The sequence below is a fragment of the Lagenorhynchus albirostris genome, chromosome 1 (genome assembly GCF_949774975.1).
Source record: "Lagenorhynchus albirostris chromosome 1, mLagAlb1.1, whole genome shotgun sequence".
NCBI classification, from domain to species: Eukaryota; Metazoa; Chordata; class Mammalia; order Artiodactyla; family Delphinidae; genus Lagenorhynchus; species Lagenorhynchus albirostris.
This window is the reverse complement of record NC_083095.1, coordinates 38,471,224-38,496,894: the sequence shown is the minus strand read 5'-3', so window position 1 is coordinate 38,496,894 and position 25,671 is coordinate 38,471,224. Positions and strand designations below refer to the sequence as shown.

The following is a 25,671-nucleotide window of genomic DNA, read 5'->3' as shown; positions in this document are numbered from 1 at the left end:
AAACAACTCGATCAAAAAATATGCAGAAGACCTAAATAAACATTTCTCCAAAGACATACAGATGGCCAAGAGGCACATGGAAAGATGCTCAACATCGTTAATTATTAAAGAAATACAAATCAAAACTATAATGAGATATCACCTCACACCAGTCAGAATGGTCATCATCAAAATGTCTACAAGGGAACCCTCCTACACTGTTGGTGGGAATGTAAATTGGTACAGCCACTGTGGAGAACAGTATGGAGGTTCCTTAAAGACTAAAAATAGAGCTACCCTATGACCCAGCAATCCCACTCCTAGGCATATATCCAGAGAAAACCATAATTCAAAAAGATGCATGCACCCCGATGTTCATTACAGCACTGTTTACAATAGCCAAGACATGGAAACAACGTAAATGTCCATAGACAGAGGAATGGATAAAGAAGATCTGGTACATATATACAATAGAATATTACTCAGCCATAAAAAAGAATGAAATAGTGCCATTTGCGGAGACGTGGATGGACCTAGAGATTGTCATACAGAGTGAAGTAAGTCAGAAAGAAAAACAAATATCAAATAATATCACTTATATGTGGATTCTAGAAAAATGGTACAGATGAACTTATCGGCAAAGCAGAAATACAGTCACAGATGTAAAGAACAAACTTATGGTTACCAAGGGGGGAAGAGGGGTGGGATGAACTGGGAGATTGGGATTGACATATATATAAACTACAAATAATAAATGCTGGAGAGCAATCCCACTCCTGGGCATATATCCAGAGAAAAACGTGATTTGAAAGGTTACATGCACCTCAGTGTTCATTGCAGTACTGTTTACAATAGCCAAGACATGGAAGCAACCTAAATGTCCATCAACAGGTGAATGGATATAGAAGATGTGATACATACATACAATGGAATATTACTCAGCCATTAAAAAGAATGAAATAATGCCATCTGCAGCAACATGGATGGACCTGGAGATTATCATACTAAGTGAAGTAAGTCAGACAGAGAAAGACAAATATTATATGATATTGCTATACGCAGAATCTAAAACAAAAAGATACAAACGAACTTATTTACAAAACAGAAACAGACTCACAGACTTAGAGAACGAACTAATAGTTACCAAAGGGGAAGGGTGGGGAGGAGGGACAGATTGGGAATTTGGGATTGACATGTACACACTGCTATATTTGAAATAGATAACCAGCAAGGACCTACTGTATAGCACAGGAAACTCTGCTCAATACTCTGTAATAACCTAAATAGGAAAATAATTTTAAAAAGAATAGATACATGTATATGTGTATAACTGAGTCACTTCGCTGTACACCTGCAACTAACACAACATTGTTAATCAACTCTACTCCAATATAAAATAAATTTTTTTAAATATATATAGCACTTTAAGATACAGTCAGCTATTAGCTGCAGGTTTTCCATAGATGTTTCTCATCAAGTTGAGGAAGTTCCCCTCTATTCCTACTTTGCTGAGAGTTTTATCGTGAACAGGTGTTGGGTATTGTGAAATGCTTTTTCTATGCCAACTGATATGATCAAATGAACTTTCTTCTTTACCCTGCTGTTGGTACAATGAATTACAGTGATTGTTTTTTGAATTTTGAACCAGCTTTGCATATGTGGAAGAAATCCCAGTTGGTCATTATGTGTAATTCTTTTAATATGTCATTGCAATCTACTTTTGCTGAGGATTTTTACATCTACGTTCATGAGAAATGTTGGTTTGTAATGTCTTCTGGTTTTGGTATGATGGTACAGCTGGCCTCATAAAATGAGTTAGGAGAGTTCTCTGTACTACTATTTTCTGGAAGAGACTGTGAATTCACCAATGAAACCATCTGCACTTCTTATTTGGGAAGTGTATTAATTATTAACTTATTTAATAGATATAGGACAATTCAGGTTATCTATTTCTCCTAGTGTGTGTTCTGGTAGTTTGTGTCTTTCAAGGAATTGGCCCACTTTAACTAAGTTATCAATTCAGTGGCTATCAAGTAGTTCAAAGCATTTCTTTACATGCTTTTATGCCCATGAAATATGTTGTAATGGCCCTTCTTTAAGTCTTTGTATTGGTAATTTGTGTTCTCCATTTTTCTTGGTTAGCCTGGCTAGAGGTTTGTTAACTTTAATATTCTTTTCTAAGAGTCAGCTTTGAGTTACAGTGATTCTCTTGAACGTTTTTTCTGTTTTCTATTTCATTGATTTCTACTCTCAAGTTTATTACTTCTTGTCTTCAGCTTGCTTTGGCTTAAATTGCTCTTCTTTGTCTAGTTTTCTAAGGTGGAAGCTTAGGTTATTAATTTTGTAACTTTCTTCATTCAAATATATGCATTTAATGACATGCATTTTCCTCTAAGCACTGCTTTTGCTGCATCTCAGAAATTTGATATGTTGTATTTTAATTTTCATTTAGTTCAAAATATTTTTCTAATTTATCTTAAGGCTTCTTCTTTAACCCATTGGCTATTTAGAAATGTGTTAATTTCCAAATATTTGGGGGTTTTCTAGTTGTCTTTCTCTCATTGATTTCTAGTTTAACTCCACTGTGATCTAAGAACATACCTTGCAAGGTTTCTATCCTTTTAAATTTGTCAAAGTATGTTTTATGGCCAGAATATGATCTATCTAGTGAATGTTCCATGTAAGTTTGAGAAGAATATGTATTCTACTGCTATTGGATGGAGCACCTTGAATTTTAAAACGAAGGCGCACTAAACCTAAACACTATTAAAAGATATTCTATTTAAAAATAATATTGAAATTTATCCTAAACTTCCTAGACACTGGCTCTATGAGTAAAGGCAGAGAAACAGGTAGTACATGTCGAAAAGTGAATATTCGATCTTCTAGGAGATGATTTAACACACACATTTTCAGAAATAGTCACAAATGAATTTCTCTCATACTTTAAATGCTCTGCACGTCATAAAATTGTCCTCTTGCAATTTGTTGCTAACCAGAAACTAAGCATATGTATATACACACACACACACTTATATAATATACATATGAATTCATATGCAGGGAATAAACCTAATGCAATTTTTCTATGATTATGATTACAGTTGAAATGATTAAAACTTCTGTGCCAGTTTTTTTAAAGAGGTGAGAAACGGCAATGTTTGTTAAATGTAAAGAAAACATTCCATTTTTGGTCTCCTAAGATATTATTAAAAATAATGTTTCATAAAATCTTCTGAGGGTATTTGAAATTCTGCATTTATATGACACCAGTTTCTAATTTAAACATAATTGGAGAGAACAAAATGAGAGTAAATTACATATAAAAGGGGGTAAAAGCACATGCCACTGACTAATGTTTCTATAGCAGTCTCTTTGGATATTATAGTCAATAAGACTCCAATCAGAATGTTTGCATTTTGCCAGCCGCTTTCTGGATGACAAAATTGTTCTTTACGTAATTAAACAACATCTACCCAAGAGAATCTACAACAACCAAATAAATAAAGGGAGAAAAGTAACCTGGAAAAGTCAACTAATCAAGCTCTAATCAATGTAACAAAATTCAATCAACTAATCAACTGTGTTCTAATAGGACATCACCCAAACAATCCCACAAGCTTTGTTTCTAAAGCTCAGTAAGATAGAAGGTGTTGAAACTCCCATTATATTGATTCAAAATTAATAATGCTCTATTATTAAATTAAATCTCTTCCTTATCTCATCTCAATTCCTCTTATAATTTAACTTATAATTTAAGTTAACCAATGAATATTTCAATGTTCTACTTCCATTCAAACAATATGATTGAATAAAACTGATTCTGGACAATTACTAGAATGAATAAAGCAAAAGAACGGCCACACAGTAAAATTCTGTTTTCAAGTTCAACCAATGGATGCTGTTAAAATAATAATAATAATATATTTAAATGACAGGCTAATCCTTAAGTATGGTAATTCCCTTGAAAATTACCTTTTGTTGAATCATCCTCTATTGGCTGTTTGAACAACGTAATGTCCTTGAAAGTGCATAGGAACAAAACCACCTTTTCATGTTCATTTCTTATTGGTGCAATTTGCATATAAAACCAAACAGGGGTTCCTGTAAAAGAGAGAAAGGACAACAGAGCGTGACATAGCCACCACGATGATATCGTCTCCCGCTTTCCTTCCTCCTTCAGCTGCCAACTGCTATGCCAAGAATTAGCACCAAAACAATAGTATTTTAATTGCTGGAAAGAATCAAAACAACTTTCATTTTAGATCAACTACCAGTTGCTCAAAAATTAATGAACATATTTTTCAACCCAAAATATCAAAATCTGAAATAAAGCATGGGGTGTCATTTCACAATGCAGTGGAATAAAGGCAGTCTTGCTATTTAAGCAATGCCAGCATCAGCTTTAGATCTGGGTCCCTACACCACTGCTGCTCTCACCACCTCCTTTCCATAGTCTCACCAAGTGTGAGCATTCCTCCTTGTCACTTTGAGAAGTGTTTCCAGTCGACTTCAACATCAATACCTGATGCTCTGATATGTATTCCTCTTTGAGAAACTTTTGAAATGTTGCTTCTATCTCAAGATTCTCTCATCAGTCAGATAGACTTATAACTCTGTGGCTCTGACCACATCCCTACGTCAGAGAGATACGATGTCAGCAACACTAGAAGCCTGATGTACACAGAGCTATACCTGAAGCCTTTAAGGCAGTGTTAAAGAAAAGAAAAAATGTCCCCAGGCCTTGAAAGTCTCAGGCGTCTTCATGAGACACTGCTTCCAAACTCCCTCACTCAAAGCATGAGGCTGGTCTCTGTCACCATGTTCTTCAAACAGTGGCTCCTACAGACTCCAGAGGACACAGAGTTTCAAAGCATTCAAGGTTTAGGATTTGGACAAATTAGAAACTGGCAATGGGTCAAATAATAAATGTCTGAAGACACAAGAAATGCCTTCAAAGGAGTAATTACCCATTAAATGATAAAACACTGAGGGAATGTTCCATCAGAATCAAAAAGACACATTTTCCATTATGGTCTTTCCAAGCCACAGGCAGTAAAGCCTCTCCAAATATTCATTCTTAAAGACATAAAGTCTCTTGTCAGTTTGGGATTTGGGGAGTGAAATGTGCAGCTGTTAATAATCTCTAGGTGAGAGTTGATAGCCTGTTAGTGACTTCCAATGAAAACCAATAAGAAGTACCTCCACACCTGTGGCCAAAAATTGTCAGGTAACGATATCACCACAAAGGGGAATTTGCCATTTACCCAAGAACGGGTGACTTTAACTACTGGGTGCTAGAAGTCAGGGAATTCGAGAGAGGAGATTTCTATAAATATTCAGTTCTGACAACCAGGTCCTTTGCAACCCCAGGGGGCCTACAGAAGGACACGGCCTTTTCCAAAATGATTACAGGATGAGACAGGGACCTCAAAAACAATCACACTATCTCCCAGAAAGGCTTGTTCTTTGTTTTCTGCTTCTTATTTTACACAGTGTGTCCAGGAACTGTGAGTGATGTACACAGTTTGACAAATCACCAGGCCCAGACGCTAGCAGATACATGGCCTATGGCTGTTCCAACACAGTGAGCTTGAGGCAGCAAGGTCATAAACAGAGAGAAAGGGGTATTAAAAATAAGTCATTTTCCAAGGTCTGCTAGAAATCTGAACAGAAAGAGATGTTACAGTTCATACCTTCCTATGAAAACAGCAACTTTTCAAATTTTGGCATTGAGTCAGAGCTGTTTTTAAAATTGTTCTCAGATATCACGGTACACTATTTTCAGGTTTAGTCACAGGCTCAGACTTCTCCAAGTAGGCTGTTTTTGCTGAGTGGTTGTTGCTGAGTGGTTGGTGAAATATCCATATTCTGGATTTGGGGTTCAAGGAGACGGGAAGTCTGGGAGGGTTAGGTAGAGAGGCCTGTGGCTGCTGGAAACTCGAGGCAGTGCCCTGGCATTGATTATCTGGAGTTGCCCTAGCTGTCACAGTTCTGCCTTTGTGTAAACAGAAAGATCCATTTTCAGTCATCATCCCAGAGCCACTGCTTCTTTCTCAACAGTAGAAGCAGCCCACTGTTAATCAGTGCAATGGACCTAAACAATAGAGGCTGCAAACTGAAATGTCAATCATGACACATATTAAATCCGATACCTCAATCTCCCTGTCTGCAAATGGTGTTTAGCTAATTATTTAATGGAAGTGTTGGGAGGACTTGGCATTCAGGCATTCCCAAAACAGTTCTCTACAGGCATGTGACTTTTTCTAACATTAAAAAACGTCAAAAGAACACACTTTTTTCAGTTGTTGTTCAAAAGCCTTTAGCTATTTACAAGATTTTTTAAAGCTGCTTTTAAGTATAGTAGAACTGCCTTATAATGCATGGATAATATCTATTCTTCATATTAAAGAAAAAAAACTCAATGCAGATACTTTCCAGAAGAGACAGGAGTTTTAATCTATAGTGCTATGGGCCATAACTCCTACTGGCTCTAAGCAGACAGCTACATGTGTATAGATACTGTATAGATCTGAAAAGAACCAGACAGGCCTGAACAAAGGTCAGACAATTATTACAAGCTATTAAAATAAAGCAAACTATCCAAACCACCTTGGAAGGAAACTTTTGGAAATGAAATATTAAAGCCAGGGAGGGAGACGCAAGAGGGAAGAGATATGGGAACATATGTATAACTGATTCACTTTGTTATAAAGCAGAAACTAACACACCATTGTAAAGCAATTATACTCCAATAAAGACGTTAAAAAAAAAAGCTATTGTTAACATGATTTAAAGGATCTAAACAAAACAAAATTTCCACAAAGGTATTTTTGAGAAAATCAGAAACTATGGACTTGGCTTTGAAGCTTTAAAATCTGAAAAAGATTCGTTTATTCTGTTTAAATCCCAGGGTTAAATGACTCTAGTAATATGGAATATTCTTAAATTATTTGCTAAACTCGAGGTACATATTGAAGTCATTTGAGGGATAACAACCCTATATGAAAATGACAGGGGGCATTCCCTGCTGGTCCAGTGGTTAGGACTCTGCACTTCCAAGGCAGGGGGCACAGGTTTGATCCCTGGTTGGGGAACTAAGGTCCCAGAAGACTCGTGGCACAGCAAAAAAAAAAAAAAAAAAACAATGAAAGGGAGTTTGGCATATGGGTCTACTACAGCTTATCAGTATGTATTTGGACCTAGTGAAAAAAAAACCAGAAAGCACCTAGAAACTGGCTTTTCTCTTGTAGAAGACAGAGCTGATCATTCAGAATGGATTGTTTTCTAGTTGGTAAGCCAACGGACATTTGGCTATGATGTCAAAGAGAAATACATTTTCAGCCTTGATTCTAAAATGAAAGATAAGATGATAAGATGTTCCTTAAGTAAAACCACTGAAGACCGGTGCTCCCATAACCAGGTGATACTGGTAATGGAACTTCACTACTACTGTGAAGCAATGTCTATGGTTGTTGTTATCTCTATGATGGTCTATTAATAAAAAGAGAAACCTAAATAAAATTCTAAATATTCCATAGAGAACAAATGTTTAAGGTACAATGGAGAGGATAAATTATGCTCCACAAAACCCAACCAGCACTAAACACAGTACAAGCGCTTCCTGTTGAAGCTAGAATGCTTCCTGAACTGGGGAAGAATTTAGTAACCATCAATTTCCACTAAAAATAATAAGTGGCTTTGGTATCATTTAACATTAACACTAAATAAGTTGACTCATCTTATGCAGTGACTGTTCTTTTTAAAAAAAAAACCAAAACTCTGTTTGGAAATGCAGCAAAAAAAGAAATAAAATAAGTGACTATTCAAAGAAAACAAATCAGAAAGGAGACTTGTTTGATGAGTGTACTAGTTGGCTTTTTGTTTGGTTGTTTTCTTCCTCCAAACTCCAATGGAGAGTCTCATCAGACTCTCCCATAATTGCCTAAGACCCATATCATGAGGTCTTATGTGATTATATAACAGACAATTGACCACCCACAAATCCCATCATGGAGAACAGCAAACAACAGCAACACAAAGTTACCAAGTGTGAATGGCCCATCCTGAAAGTAATGATTACTTCCACTCAAAAGCCTAGCACAAAAACAGTCTGAGTCTAGCAAACAGCCATACTGGTAAAGATTCACCTCAGGTAGATACCATATACTCACGTCATCTACATATGTGTAGAAAGGTAATCACACATACCCATTGACACCAATCAACTTTCCCTTTAACTGTAAGAAGAAATGAATGAATTTATCTGTCATTTTTAGTTGCTGTCACAACTATAGGATCTTTATCATGAGTATTAGTCACAGAACATTTTGCCACCTGACACAAAAAAAATCACATTCAAAATGCATTATATTTTTCTTTCAGTCCTCAAAAGGTTGCTTTTCGTAAGTATTATTCATTAATTTTGCTATCTAATTTTTACAAGTACCTCCTGCCAAGAGAAGCAATAAAAGTTTTATATTCTCTCTACACTATAGCTTAACTACCACTTACCAAGACGTAATATTAATAAAGAGTTGACACACCTTATTGGTAATATAGATACCTACTGTTTTTCTTGTACAAAAGAACTTCAAAGCAGTTTGACTCGTAGTTGTCAAAAGTCTGCCTGACTTTCTCAATGGTTTTCTTGTCAGTCAATTCTCCATACATAAAACTGGAAAAAACACCAAATAATCCATTTCAGTTTTGTGTTCCTTTTCAAATGCTACATAAAATCATATATTTGTCTTTTTTAAATTAAATATTCGGATTTAGTTACAAAATATAATGTTGCTCCCACAAAATGAAGTGAAATATTTAAACCATGTTTTAACCATGACTGCTAAACTTCCTGCTAAAATCTAGCTTTAGAAGTTATTTTGAACATACAGAGAGAGAGAAAGAGAGAGAGAAGCAGTCTTCACTTTACACAAGTCCAATATGCGCAATTTTAGTTACTATGCTTTAGTTAAATAATACCAGTTTCCCAACAACAGAGTTCAAATTTTGGTTTTCATAGTATATTAACTGTGAATGATAGCATAAAGTATAAACTTTGTTGCTAGCTCATCAGTCTACAAGTCACTAGTAAAAAACAAGTACACATTACAATTAGTGACAAATCACACCACTTCTTTTAAAGCCTGTCAGTATTACTGTGCATCTACTACTACTCAGTTCACGCACAGAAAGCAAAGTGTGTAGTTGTGTTGTCTCCTTGTCTCTCAGTGGTAAACTAATATGACATTTTACAAAAACGGATAAACAAAAGCAGGAATTCGCCATCAAAGATTAAAGTCTACCAAAGAAATGTAAAGTGATAATGCTGGAAGTGAAATTCAAATTAAACATAAATGCAGTTATTTCTTCTGTAAGAATAGTGGGAATGTTGACACTGCTGTCATTTGAGAGGCTCTAGATATGCAGGCAGAGGAACCTAGTGAGGACAAACTTATCAACATAAATCAGGAAAGGACCTGTTACAAGAAAGACCAAGGTTTCCCAGAGGAAGTCAAGCCAGTAAAAAAATCTTCACATTAAAGGAGCCCTAGGAGGTAATTCACGATACTGAAAGTGGAAGGATAAAAGAGTAGAAGTGGATTCAAATTTAAAACGAGTATGACTGTTTGCTAAGAGATAAAAAAAAAATGCTCTCCTCATATCATAAAATACATTACGAGAATGTAAGAATTGTTCAAATGACTTGTGATAGCTTTTTACAAAGAAATGAAACACTTTCATCTCAATGTTTCTAATGTTATAGATCACTAAATAATGTACAAAATAAATATTAGTTTGACTATTATTTTCATTTCCCTGCACTTATAACCAACAGTAAGAGATTTTTTAATGCTTTGACAAACACTGTTAAAGGTCACAGAACAATCATAATTTTTCAATTATTAATATCCTATTACATGGTTTCAGCTTGCATGGTCTTTTTTACACTCCCATACTACAATGAAATGTGAAGACTCTGTATTACACATATACTGCATTGGCATTCTCACTATTTATGAGGATTTTTCTGAAATATGTACAAGTAGAGCCAATGGAGGGAAAATAAAGAAGAGAAATTGAAGGAGACATATGCTATTTACTACAGAACATACAAAACATAGATTAAAGAGTGAATTTCCACATACCACAAACATTTCCTAACATTTTAAATTATCTATTTTTTCTAAAAGAAACTCACCAATAGTCTGAGAATTTACAAAACAGAACTCAGTCAAGCACTACAAGCCTACAAAACCCTATTCCTGATGCTTTCCCAATCATCAGTTGTGCATCTGGTTTCAGATACCTAGTTCTACTACTTGCTGTAATTGTCCAGACCATTTCTTCCACCAGGAAAAAATGTGTGGCACTTGACTAAGTTTTTGAAGCCTCAAGTATATCTTTGTTATTGCTTTTCTTCGAGTTTTCAATAAATTAGCTTATTAGCCAGAGGTAAATCCAAGTGTGGCGGGGCCTGAAGCTTATACAATTTTAGGGGCCGTCTTTAAGGAAAGGAATGCAAAATTATAAAACAAAATTAGGTACAGAGGCTTGAAAGACATGCACTCAAGTAAAGGCCCCTGAAGGTTAAGATTCTTTATCCTCATGGGAAATCTGTTCCTGAATGTCTCAATCTAGAAAGTTTACAACATGAAAAGCATAGTTTGTTAGCAAGAGCCAGCAAAACTAGCAGGATTCAACCATGAAACCATATCACAACTAAAAATTACAGAGTAACCTGCTGTATTAAAAAATAAATAAAATAAAAATAAATAAATAAAATTCAAAAATTCCAAAAAAAAAAATTACAGAGTAATGACCCATCTTATGGTAACACTAACCTAAGCAACTAGAATTCTGAAAACTAAGAAAGTAGATGAGGCCAACCAAAGGCTGTCCAATCTGTGGCCTGCATTTTCAATACAATACTTTTCTCTTTCATAAAAAAAGGAATTTTTAATTGTCATTATAATAGTAAAATAAGCAAGAGAATACCAGAATAGGATGACAGACTCTAACTCCATAATTCTACAGCCAGAGTAACACATGACGCTTCAGAGGGCATTGAAAAGCCACTGTTCCTGTCAAAGCCTGAGTTTCAGCTCATGCGAGTTTTATGAAAATCTCCTGAGGGCATTTTAATTAAATTAGAATTCCTCAGTGAAAGTGCACAAAGTCACCCTCCTTTCCTCCCCACAAATAAAACACTATTTAATACTGTTAATATTTTTTACAGACAAGTAAACTTTTTTATTGACTGTTATTTTTAACCTAAAGATACTAATAAAGAGAAAACATTAAAAATACAAAAAATAATAATAATAAGGGTAATTAAACTAAATAAATGTTTGTGGTCTTAAAAAAAAGAGAAAGTATTTACTCCTATTACTAAATGTCAGAGTCAATAGTTCAGTAAACCAAAACACAATATTCATAATTGGCCAACAGAAAAACATAAAAAAGAAATCATCTATAATATAACAAGCAACTAGGATAAAAATGGTGAAAAATTAACTGGAATAGGATTAAAAATGTTACAACTCAAATTTAAAAAAAACAAACTGTCTTAGAAATTGATGTAATAATACCACTTAAGAAGAACTACAACACAAGTCTGATTCAGCTAAAATGCTGAAGAGAAGGTGAAAACAAGCAATTTCTCAAATAAACTCTGAAAATTCTATAACCCATTCTTTAGCCCTCCCAATGCTAAAATAGACTGTCCTAAGAAAATAGGATCATTTTAAGAAAAAAAATCCCAGCTTATTATACTCTGAATAATTTTTCAAAAATAGGTTTTATTTCTTACGCAGTTTCACTCATATTTTTATTTTAAGTTTTAAAACTACGTATTTCCAGAGACAGAACACATATTTGAAGTGGTAAAATGCAGCAGTTACATAACAAAAGATATTTCAAAATGACCTGAAAGAATGTCTGAAATGTATTATCCAATCTTCCAAAGCAAGTGTTCTGGAGATTAATTCAAACTTTTAAAGTGTTTCCACCCGAAGTTGTCCAAACCAAAATGACTAAATCAATGCTTCTGCATATTTTACGTGTATGGCACATTTGCTTACTTGCTCGGCACTTTTTATGTGTAAATGTTGAATTTCTTTACCGAGGTTTCCTGCAGCCTGATTGCAGATGGCTGAAGCTCAATGCAGTCTTTGAATGGTTAATGGAATTTGAAGGAAACCAAGATTTAGAAATGATAATCATCAGACTTTAGAAACTATATATCTATATAATAATCTTAAATACTTTTTATGTCTCTTATTGAATATCCTCCAGGAATATATAATGGGAATACTAAAAAATTACAGAGCTTCAAATTACTCTCTTAGATAGCCAAGCTCCCCTTCAGTAATAATAAATGACTTCTACAACTTCACTGTTATCTTATTGGAAGGAAAATAAAATTAGATGCACAGAAGCAATCTATCCCTGCTATAATATGGAGCAGCCACAATATAACAGAGGACCACTGCACTTAGAGGACCACTTACAATCTGTAAGGCTCATGGCCAAGTCGTATAACTTCTCTGACTCTTAGTTCCCTCATCAGTAAAATGATGGTAATGTTAATATAACTCAGAGGGTGGGGATTAAAAGGATAATGCACATGAAGTTGCAAATTATAATGTGCTGTACAATGACTTATTACTGGAATGCTTCTTATGGGTGGGGTTAGAAGCCCCTCCAGCCCAACCCTACTCCTTTGCGCCTCTACAATTCTAGGGCAAGGGTTGGGCCATGCCTGCTAATGGGCAGGGTCCCTGTGTCTTAAAGGGATACACACATCATTTTGTGTGTCTTCTTTCTTTGTGAACCCATGACATTGAGGCATAAATTCACCCAGGGCCTGCTGCTGGATAATCTGGCCACTTACCTTGCCACACAACTAACTTGTGGGAAGACTTGATCTTGGGAGTAAGGGAGATTTCCTGAGGCCTGGCTTGGGCTATATCCAGCTTGCCTGAGCATTTGGCAGTATATCTTTCCTGTATATCTTACCCTAGGAAATTTCTAGGACTAAGTGGTTTGGTTTATAGCAAGATTTACTTATTTTTGGATCCCTTGTTTTGCCATCAAAATCTCACAAACCAGCCTCATTATAACACCTGACAGTAAGTATGGCTATAATTTGACAGACTTCCAAAGGAGAAAGGAATCTTACAAACTGAAAAAATATATAATCTAATCATGAGTGCTGCCAATCTTTATCTGCTAATGGTCAACAATGTTCCTGGACTAATAAGCACACAAACATTCAGTCAACACTGAATGTTTCAACACTTTCGCTCACTGTGAAGCAGAGCTCTCGGCCAAATGGAACCAGACTGACTGACATCCATCATGTGTAATGTTCTCTTGTTGACTGAGGTAACCCTGCGTTAATAAAACTACCTGTGAAAATACATCCAATAAAGTGGCTCTTAATATCTCTGCCTCATTGTCTAATTTGATAGTTTGGTTAAGAATTATTAATGGGTCTTCCAAAAAAAAAATGTATTTGAAAGCATCTATCTACTCCAATCTTCCCTACCTATCTGATTCCTCTTCTCACCCCTTTATCTTAAAAAACAAAAATAAATAAATGAAAAGTAAATTTTAAAAGAAGTAGAACAGGTTTTTAAAAGGTTCAGGCTAATCAAGGGTAAAATGCTAAAGTGGTTTCTACCTGACCTATGACGGTATGTCTCGAATGTCAGGGCTTTCTAAGGGTCCTGAGATAAGATCAGATGTTTTTAAATGCCATCCCCCCAAAACCTACATACAATTTCCTTCAAACACGCAATACATTTTGTGTCCTTCAGTAAACAGCAACAGTCCAAAAGCTTGGAAATGAAATTATTGGACAATAAAATGAACATTTGAACTTCCTAGGAATCTAGAAATTTCATTAAAATATTTTTTGAAATTTTAGCTAAAATGAGACAGTACATGGCACACATCAGATTTTTATTTTAATAGAAATTTAGCTACTATTATAAAGTTCAAGGATATAGCAAAACCCTCCATCATGGCTGCTGAGATTAGAAACAGGGGGCCATTCTGGACAGCAATCTGACAGCAGTTAATTTACAATTTCTGCATATATTCTACTATCCAGCAATTCTATTTCTGGGCATAGAGACAGACAACTTCTCCCATGGGAACACAAGAAGATGTGCATGAGGATGTTTACCTCCAACTTGTTGGAGTAGCAAAGTGTCAGAAGTTGGAGTTCAAGACTAGTAAAGTGGATAAAGAAAATGAAGGTTGTGAGGACACTGGAACACTATAAAACAGTCAGACATGATGAAATAGATTATGATATAGCAACATTAAAAAATATCAAAAACATAATGGTGAGTGAAAAGAGTAAGAAACTGTATACCTTACTGCACAGTATGAATTATGTAGGCCTTAAAAACACACACAAAGCAACATCATTTCAAGAATACACGTATTTATTAAACACATGGAAGATGGATTAGAAAGACATACAATGAACACACTAAAATGAATAGCTATGGAAGATGAAGGGGAATGGAAGGGGAAAAGAAATAAAAGAAAAGAAGTTGAAACAAAATAAAACAAATAAAATGAAATTAAAATAAAATAAATAGACTGTGCCTAGAGAGATCCAAATGATAATATTGGGACAAACTGAGGAGTATGTTTAATTTGATTCTATGCACCTGGTCTAATGAGAGAAGGACTGGGAAAGACAAAGAAGGAAAAAGATAAGAAAACAGAATAAATATACAAATGTATAAATAATGTATAATAATATATAATGTATAAATAATCTTAGCCTCTTGATATTGTAAAATTACAAATTAATATTTGTCATTTTCCATAAAACAACTCACATTTGAATATTTTAAAAATAGGACATGTAATCTTTATGCAGTTACCACTTTAATCCTATCAATTTTAATCCATCTAGTGCAAGTTGTATACAAAGATGACTCTTTTTCAGCACATAAAGTATTCATATTTTTTCCTCACAAAGTGATACTCACTGATTTGTAGCTTCTTATTCTGTTATGTTTGTCTAAAACTTGTCATTATTAAAATCAGTAAAATTCTTTGATTTGTTATAAGGCTACCCTCAGTATCAAATTATTTATATCCATATTCAACTAGAATTCAGTGATTCCAAAACTGTATAACATTAGCTTTAACACTGTATTTCTAAATGTGTATAAAAGTTTCTTTCCTCCCTCTGTTTCCTTGTGTATCATATTCAAAGGCTTTTATAGATTTATACAGGAAATGGAAAACAACTATATGTAAACAAAACTGGAATCATGATGCAGATATTGTTTTGAAATCTTTTTTGTTCATTTGGCTGGTTGGTTGATTTTTTTACTTAGTAATACGTTGTTAGCTTCTTTCAGTGTCATTATTCTTCCAACATATGATGTAAGAAGTTAGGGCTTTGCCTTAACATTTTTTAATAAATATACTACCATACATTTTTATTATTTCCAGGTCTTCATTCTTCTAAAAAGTGCTTCAATGAAAGTAAAATGGGTGTAGTTTAATTTTTAAATGGAATGTAGAAGTTTGAAAGGGGCGTGCATTAAAATAAACTATGCCTTAAGAAAACCTGATAGGATTCAAACACTTGCTCATATATCAGATGCTAGTCTTCATTGCTCTGCGAGAGCATTCAATTGCTTGCAAGTTTTAGATTAGCAGAACACAGTGGGCATTTTGTGCAATCAAGTAATAATTGTTTGTGTTAAGAATACTGTTATGTTTAACTAGTGATTACCAGTGGGGAGAGGGAAGAGGGGAGGGGTAAGAAAAGGGTAGGGGATTAAGAGGCACAAACTACGATTTATAAATAAGCTACAAGGATATACTGTACAGCACAAGAAATATAGCCAATATTTTACAATAACTTTAAATGGAGTATAATTTATAAAATTTTGACTCACTGTTATACACCTGAAATTAATATAATCTTATAAATTAACTATGCCTCAATAAAAAAATTCTTAAAGAATATTGGTATTCGTAGAGAATGGACTTGACATGGGGAGGGGGAAGGGCAAGCTGCGAGGAAGTGAGAGAGTAGCATTGACATATATACACTACCAAATGTAAAATAGGTAGCTAGTGGGAAGCAGCCGCATAGCACAGCAAGATCAGCTCTGTGCTTTGTGACCATCTAGAGGGGTGGGATAGGGAGGGTGGAAGGGAGACTCAAGAGGGAGGGGATATGGGGATATATGTATACATATAGCTGATTCATTTTGTTATAAAGCAGAAACTAACACAACATTGTAAAGCAATTATACTCCACTAAAGATGTTAAAAAAAATAAAAGAATACTGGTATTTTGAAAATACTATCTCTAACAAAAGTGAAGAAGAATTGGGGGGAGATTTGCATACTTCTTCCCACAGTGAAAAAGTGTAACATAATCCAAAGCTCTCTGCTTTCTTACCCACCTCAAATACCATAACACTTGGGATAAAATACAATAAATAAAAGCATGTTATACAGAAGTCTGTGAGACCTAGGTTAGGGTTTATTGCAAAACAAGCCAACCAATTCAACAATACTGACACAGAACACTGAGCTGTGTCCTGTAGTGCATACAAGAGTGAACAAGATGGAATCCTTACCTTCAAGGCATGTATAATCTGGCACTGCTGGTAGGAGGGAAAGCAATGCTTTAAGGGGAGAGAATATACATTCTCTGTGTTACAACATGCCAGCATTTTTTAATGAACTTTTTATAGGAAAAATTGCATGTGCCAAAGAAAACAGGCTGGGGTATAGGGGCAGATACATGGGAAGCAAGAAGAGATGTGAGCATGACTTCACAATATATCCAGATATGAAGAGCAATACATCTCAAAAATGACAACAAAAGCAATAGCGATGAAAACCCCAGGGATAAGAAAAACTAGTTTAAGGCCATATGACGGTGCCAAATGATGAACTATAGGGAGTCAAAGGAGGAAAAGTTATGAGCACCTTCAGGTAGAAGATGGCAACTTGAAACAAGCCCGGCATGATGATGGTGGGAGGTCAGGAAATAGGTATGGGAGCATCTACATTTCCTGGAATTCTCTATAGAACCTGTTCCACAGGTTAGGTCTACCATAAAACTAACCTTTTCCTAACCTAAACCCTGCTGAGACATAAGGGAGCAGAAATGCTCAATACAAACCTTGGCCTCCCAGAATTTAGAACACACACCTCAGTGACAGTGCTAGGCCAAGAGCTAATATCCACCCAGCAGGTAAAAAGGCACAAGAGACATCCGTGCTACCAAAGAGAGTTTCTCAACGAGGGGCCACAGTTTTTCATCATTCCTACCTACCAATTTCAGGCCTGGAAGTGAAGGCTGAATATGAGAATGACTTTAGTAGAGAGAAAATGAGGACTGCTGGGAGAGGACAAGCGAAGAAAGAGGATGTTTGAACAGATAATTTCTCAGTGCTGGCTAAGCATCAGGATCATCAGAGCTGCTGGTTAAAAGGACTGATTCCTGTCCCCACCTACCCACCTGAGGTGATTCTGATTCAATAGGTTTAAGATGAGGTCTGAGAATCTGTGTTTTGCAAAACCTCTCTAAGTGATTCCCATGTACAGTCAGGTTTAGACTCCATACGAAATCCCTACCCTCCATGAAGATGTAGAACATATATATTTGTATATGCATATAATGTTCCGCAGCATAAAGGGGTAGAAAAAAAGATAAATAAATCACTGTTTCCCTGGGCAAATCCCTTAACCTAACTCTAACTCAGTTTTTCCTCTGAAAAATAACGAATATGGAGTAGGAAATAATTGACCCCTTGCAGTTCTAAAATAACATGATTTTGGTACTTAGTTAAGTGTGAGCTTTAAAGAAAAATTAACTCAAGGAAAAAACATCCCATCTGGCATTACCGAAATATTGTGAAAAGTTTTCGGTTCTAAATTGGTTCCTTATATAGAGTTTCCTTTTCTCTTTTATGATCTTTTTTGGTAATACTCTCTTTAAGCTCACAGATATGGAATATTTTAAAAGAATTGTTATAAATAATATAAATGCCAGATTCTGTTTTACATAAGTCAAACAAAATAGCAGTGGTACAATGTACCAACATAACAAAGTACGTGTGATTTACACAGTATGAAAAAACTTCATTTTGATTTTTTTTTTAATGTTCAAAAACCATGTCCTACTTGGTTGGGGGTTGTTGCCTCTACTTTGTTCAATACAGTTTTAGCAACTCAAGAAGTGCTGATGACATCAATGGTCCTCTGATATAGGATGTTCCTTTGATCACTTGGCACCTAGAATAGTTTGTGGCCCATAGAGGGTGATCAAAAAATATTTATTGAATGAATTAATAAATTCACAGCTATGCAAAAATATTTCTCTTTGCAAAAGTTCTCACCAGTGGCTCTTAAACTATGTATTTCTATTGACAGTTTAGTCTCCTTAACGTTCTAATATAATTTTTACCCTATAGTTTTCATGTGAATCAATAGGTTCTGGTACCAATTCCAATCTGGGTGTGGGGGTGGTGGTGGAGAGTTTCCCTATACCAACAACAAGCAATTCTAGGGACACCAGCTGGGTGTCCTATGATTCAACTCAATTCTGACACTACCTACCTGCAGATAGCATCAGATTCCACAGGTTAAACATTGAGAGTTCAGTCCTACAAGACCACCCTCCACCAGACTTCAGGAATCAGTCACAAGCCTAGGTCGTTGCCTGTGTTTCTGACCCACCTAATACAGATTGGAGGTTCCCATGACACCCTCCTTAAACTTCAGCACCAGTTACAAGCAGAGGTTGTTACGTGTACTTTTGACAAACAGCTATATATGAGAGGTTCCCATGACCTCTTCCTTTGGTTTGAATAATTTGCTAGAGAGACTCACAGAGCTCAGAGAAACATTTTGCTTACCAGATTACTGGTTTATCATAAAAGGATATAACTCAGAAACAGGCAGATGGAAGAGATGCACAGGACAAGGTATGGGGCTTCCATGCCCTCACCAGACATGCCACTCTCGGCACTTCCACATGTTGCCCAAACTGGAAGGCCTCAGAACCTGTCCTCTGAGTTTTTATGGAGGCTTCATTACACAGTCATAATTGATTAAATCATTGCCATTGGTATTGATTCAACCTCCAGCCCCTCTCCAGGAGACTGGGGAGAGGGCATGGTACTAATTACATGGTTGGTTCCTCTGGCAGCCAACCCCATCTTTAGGTTATCTATGGGCTTTCCAAAAGTCACCTCATTAACATATAACAAGAAATTCCAAGAGTTTTGGGAGCTCTGTACCAAGAACTGGGTGCAAGACCAAATCACAGTGAATCTAAGTAAGTTTAAGCCTTTTAACCACATTCAACATTTAGTTAAACTTCAGAAAACATTCCTGAGCTGTTCTCTTAACCTACCTGCAAGTGCTACTTTTCTGCATGACGTCAGCTCGATGATACCCAGAGAGTTTGCAAAAACCGTCATTACTATAAACTACAGGCCAATCCACAATCTGGGCATTTCCCAGTAAGAAACTCGATTCTAAAGGAGAAAGAAGAAAAGGGAAGTTTTTTAGCTTCATTTAACAATGTACTTCTTTCAAGTAATTAAAAAGACATATTCATAAAAATAAATATAACTATGGTTTGTTATGGTACAAATAATAAAACGTATCCTTGAAACTGGCATTATTACTTTAGCATGATCAGCAACTGAGATCTGCAATGAGTACAAGATTTGCATATAAACTAAAAACTCCACTGAAAAGAAGCCAGTTTACAATACTCTTTGCATTCAAGTAAACAGTACACTATGAAAACAAAGCATGGTTAATATTAAATAAATGTTAATGACTATAATAATCACAGCTAAAAACAGTTTAATTTATTAAGACTAAGGGCTACAGTCACTTCTCTACAAACTGAGAATATTAAACTTAATAACAGAGACAAGTTTGGATGACTCCTCCAAAAACTGTATTAATGTAATTTTGACATGATGGGACAAATTCATTGTCCATCAGTTTGATCTAGAGAAGTCTAATTTAAAATCAAATTTTTAAATAAAGTCCCTTTTTAAAATAAAATTATTCAGAGACATTATTTTCAACCACATGCTACACAGAATTTGGAAACTACCATTATTCTAAATAAAAGAAACATCTCTGGTCTGTTTTGCATGGAGAAGCGGTTTTGCTTTAGGTATAAAAATTAATACAAAAAATAATATCTTTTGGCATATACCTTGATTGAAAATCCAACAGTTTTAGGCAGTAACTTTAGCAGTTTTGTAGGTCAAATGATAAATATGTTAACATCAAAATTAAAACAATATTAAAATATAAAACATAAAATTATTTTTAAAATAAATATCAATATTTTACAAGCAGATTTTTTAGGGAGTACTATACTTCAAAATATCTACCTAAAAAATCTTCTTTGAACTCATATTGAGTGGTGTACTGAAGAGAAATTAACTTATGAGTAGATGACTTGAAGTTTAAATTCTGACTTACAGTTGCTCTTCATATAAATAACAATGCAATTCACTGACTAAGTAGCTGCTAAGTAAAAGGCACTACTCTGGATCAGACAATGGGATAAAATAAAGATCAATAAACCATGCCCTTTACTCTCAAACAACTTACATATGAAGAAAAACAAATATGTAACCAAGTACAATTTACCAGAACAGATGCCAAATCAAGAAGCATGGGCCAACATATGGAAAAAAATCTGTTTCAAGGCACTAAAAGACAATCAAAAGTGGATAGAAACCGGAAAAGACAAACCCTTGAAAAAAGGAAGACACATTAGGTGAGATATTCATTTAACTGTCCATTCCCCTGAGAGCACGTCTCAGTTTGTAAAGTTTGTGGATGACAGAGCTCAAACAGAAAAGTCTTATGGGGCTAAAAAGTCAAAGATCATAATTTGGGACCGCCAAAGCAGCTTGAAGTTAAGGTGGAGTTCCTTTAACATATGGAGCCATAAACCTGTATATAAATCTACCTCAAATCCTCCTCTGTGACCTAAACTGCATGCACAGGATGAGACTACAAGGAACCCATCTTGTCGTGCAATGACTAGAAGGCTAAAGAGGTAGGCAGAAACTTCATCAGCTTCCCAAAGCTATAGGACAAATTTTGGAGTTCGAGTCCTATCAAGTTAGAGAAGCTTGGTAATACCTTGAGCTTTCCATTAATTCCACAGAAGGCCTTACTTCAGGAATAAAAATCAAGTCTCAGGATAAATGGTTATGACCTGAGTCTAAGATCAAAAATGTAGAAAATAGACTCATACTAAAAAAAAAAAAAAAAAAAAAGCTAAAGTCATAATTAAGGTGACGCACCGGTAATTTAACCACCTGCTAAAATAAAATGAAATCCTCTTCAGAGGAAAATAATGAAGTCCAAAATCTCTACATTGTATCAATACAATGTCCGTATACAATTAAAAATTATTAGGCATGCAAAGAAACAGGAAACTGTAACAATAATCAAGAGAAAAAATGGGCAATAGAGAGGTTGAGATGGGAACACAGAAATAAACAATACAATCTCTGAAATAAAAAACTGAATAGATTTAACAATATATTGGACACTAAAAAAGAAAGGACAGTTTAAAAACATATCAATGCAAATTACTGCAAACTGAAGCAAAAAGAGAAAATAACGGAAAAGATGTCCTGGGACAATAACAAGCAGTCTAAAATATATGTAGCTGAGTCTGGGGAAAAAAACCAGAATAGGACACAAATGTTACTTAGATAAAGGATGACTAAAATTTTTCAAATAGCATGAAAAATAGCAACACAGAGATCTTAGCTCAGTAAACCTCAAGCAAGATAAACCAAAGAAAGCAACAGTAAGAAGATGACAGTAAAATTGCTAATGAAAAATAAGGGAAAAAAAATTTTAAACATCAAAAAAAAGATACATTATTTATATGTGTTATATTTGGGGGAGGTGTAATAAATACAGCATACAAAGAATGAAAAACAAAGGAGGCCAGAAATCAGTGGAATGACATCTTTAAAATACTGAGAGAAAAATGTTTATCAACCTAGATTTTTATAGAGAGCAAAGATATCCTTCAAAATTGAAGGTCAAATAAAGACATGCTCAGAAACAAAAACTGGGAGAAACCATTGCCAGCAGAATCACAATAAAACAAATGTAATAGGTATTTTAGCTGAAAAAATAATAATAGTAACAATAATAATAACAATAACCTCCACAACAAAAAGTCAAGAAGGGAAAAACAAACAACAGATAGGACAAATAGAAAATAAACCCCAGGATGGTAGCCCTAAATCCAACTATATCAAGCATTACATTAAATGTAAATAGAATAAACACACTAATTATAAGACAGAAATTTTCAGACTGGATTTTTAAAAACAGAATAGAAACTGATAGTCTAGTATTTTAAGAGAGCCATTTAAAGTATAAAAAGATAGATACGGACTTCCCTGGTGGTCCAGTGGATAAGACTTCACCTTCCAATACAGGGGGTGTGGGTTCAATCCCTGGTCAGGGAGCTAAAATCCCACATGCCTTGGGGCCAAATAAAACAAAACATAAAACAGAAGCAATATTGTAACAAGTTCAATAAAGACTTAAAATTTTTTTTAATTTGAAAATTGAAAGTGTGGGGGAAAATACACTACTCAAACACTAAGCATAAGAAAGTAAGTCTGGGAGGCTTCCCTGGTGGCGCAGTGGTTGAGAGCCCACCTGCCGATGCAGGGGACACAGGTTCGTGCCCCAGTCCGGGAAGATCCCACATGCTGCAGAGCGGCTGGGCCCGTAAGCCACGGCCACTGAGCCTGCGCATCCGGAGCCTGTGCTCCGCAACGGGAGAGGCCACAATGGTGAGAGGCCCGCGTACCACAAAAAGAAAGAAAGAAAGAAAGAAAGTCTGCCCATGATAATACAAAATAAAGTAGCTGAAGACAAGGGGTAATAGAAATAAGGAGGGGCATTTAATAATAATAAAGGAGTCAATTCATTAAGAAGATACAGCACTCCCAAATGCATATGAAAGTAATGAAAGAGCTTCAAAATGCATGAAGAAAAAAAATGACATAACTAGGATAGACAATTTCACAATAATAAAGGGAGATAGTAACCTTCTGCCTTAACTAGCAGAACAACCAGATGAAGAACTAATTGAGGATATAGAATATTTGAACAACACCAACACTATCAACTAACTCAAACTAACTAACATTTACAGGACACCCCACACTACACTACAGAATACACATTCTTTTTCAGTGCGTGTGGAAATTCCACCAAGATGTAACTGACTTTGAGCCACAAAAATTGTCAATAAATTTCAAAATATTGAAATTAAATAAAGTATATTTTCTGACTTCAAAGTAATTAAATCAGAAATCATTTTTTTTAATTATCTAGAAAAATCTACAGTATTTGGATGTTACCCAATTCATTTCTAAACCACTGGGTCAAAGAAGAAATCAACAGAAATACAGAAGATATTTTAAACTGGATGATAATAAGTTTGTTGTATACATTTAAAGCAGTGCTTAGAGAGAAATTTCTCATTTTAAAGTTTTATTTTTTAATGAAAAGTTTAAAATCAATAATCTAAACTTTTATGAAGAAACTAGAAAAATAATAGCTATTAAATACAAATTAAATAGAAGGAAGTAAATAAAGGTCAGAATGTAGATCAGTGAAATAGAAAACATTCAAAGAAGAGTGAACTTCAAAAAAACACAAGTTACCATCATCAAGAATGAAACAGTAGACATCACTGGATATAGTACACATAGCAAATGGTAATAAAGGTACAGCAAACAATATTTTGCCAATGAATTATAAAACTGTGATGAAATGAATTAAATTTCTGAAAATAAAAAACTTATAAAAAACAGACACAAAAAGAAATGGAAAATTTAAATAGCTTAATATCTTTTAATGAAAACTAAAGGCCCAGATGGCTATGGGCTCAGGGAATTCTTTCAAATATTTAAATAAGACATAGTACAAATATTACACAAACTCTCGGAAAATAGGTGAGGAAACATTTCTTAACTTGTCTTATGAGGTTAGCATTATTATGATACCAAAATCTGACAAGGGCTGTTAAAGAAAGAATTACTGACCAATAGATCTTATGAATGTAGTTGCAAAAATACAGAAGAAAATATTGGCAAATAGAATCCGGCAATATATAAAAAAGAAAATAGGGCTTCCCTGGTGGCACGGTGGTTGAAAGTCCGCCTGCCAATGCAGGGGACACAGGTTCGTGTCCCGGTCCGGGAAGATCCCACATGCCGTGGAGCGGCTAGGCCCGTGAGCCATGGCTGCTGAGCCTGGGCATCCGGAGCTTGTGCTCCGCAACGGGGGAGGGCACAACAGTGAGAGGCCCGCGTACCGCAAAAAAAAAAGAAAAGAAAAAAAAAGAAAATAGATCATAGCCAAGTAGGGTTTATCTCATGAACATAAGGTTGATTTATCATTATGAAATCAATCAATGCAATCCATCAACAGAATAAAAGAAAAAGCCATATGATTATATCTCAGTAGATGCAGAAAAAAGCATTTGACAAAATTCATACTCATTCATAGTTAAAATATCTGAGCAAACTAAGAATAAAAGAAAACTTCCTCAAACTGATAGAGGATACCTGCTAAAAAAATCCATAACTAACATCATTTTTAAAGCTAGAATACTAAATATTTCCCCCTAAGATTAGGAAAAAGTCAATGATATATACTCTCAACCATTATACTCAACATTTCATAAGAGGTCCATCTAAGAAAATAAAGGAAAAAAAAGAAAAAGAGAGAAACAAACCAAAAACATATATAAGATATAAATGTTTAAAAGGTAAATGTAATTTTTTTTCTATTTGCAGATGACATGATTATGTAGAAAATCCTAAGGAATATTCAAAAGGATATCTAAAATTATTGAGTGAATTAAGCAAGATTACAAGACATAAAGTCAATATAAAATCTATTTTGTTTATATTAACTAGCATTAAACAATTGGAAAATGAAAAGCAATTTCACTTAGAATGATATCAAAAAGTATAAAATACTTAGAAATAAATTTAACAAAATACATGTAGGACCTCTAGAGTGAAAACTAAAAAATGCTGCTTACAAATGGCTTCTCAACAAATGGAGAGCTATGCCATGTGAATGAATTGAAAGACTGGATATTTTAAGACTTCAGTTCTCTACAAATCAGTCTATAGATTTAATACAATCCCAATGAAAATACCAACAGCCTTTTTGAAGTAATTGACAAAATAATTATAAAATGTTTGTGAAAATACAAATTACCTAAAATAACCCAAAATAAAATCTGAAAAAGAAGAACCAAGTTGGAGAAACATACAACTATAGTAATTAATATAGTATGAAATTGGAGTTAGGACAAACAGATCAATGAAACAGTTTAAAGACTTCAGAAATAGACCCTTACATAAATGGCCAACTGATTTTTTGCAAAGATGCCAAGGCAGTTTCATTAATAAAGACAACTTCAATGAACTGTGCTAAAACAACTGGCTATCCATACAAGCAAAAATTGAACCATGACCCTTACTTCACACCACACACACGAAAATAATTTAAAACAGGTCATAGACTTAAACACAAAAGTGAAAACTAAAAATAAAACATAGAAGGAAATCTTTGCAACTT

The 25,671-nt window shown here is 34.8% G+C and overlaps 1 protein-coding gene across 1 annotated transcript in view; it reads right to left on the bottom strand.

Moving 5' to 3' along the window:
• The window catches only part of KCNH5 (potassium voltage-gated channel subfamily H member 5), a 323,612-nt gene that overhangs the window by 276,070 nt on the left and 21,871 nt on the right, over positions 1 to 25,671 (bottom strand). The window contains exons 2-4 of the mRNA XM_060166885.1: positions 19,403 to 19,526; positions 8,550 to 8,656; positions 3,955 to 4,083 (exon numbers count right to left, since the gene is read on the bottom strand). Coding sequence (XP_060022868.1) covers positions 3,955 to 4,083; positions 8,550 to 8,656; positions 19,403 to 19,526 — 360 coding nt within the window. The remainder of the gene's footprint in view (positions 1 to 3,954; positions 4,084 to 8,549; positions 8,657 to 19,402; positions 19,527 to 25,671) is intronic.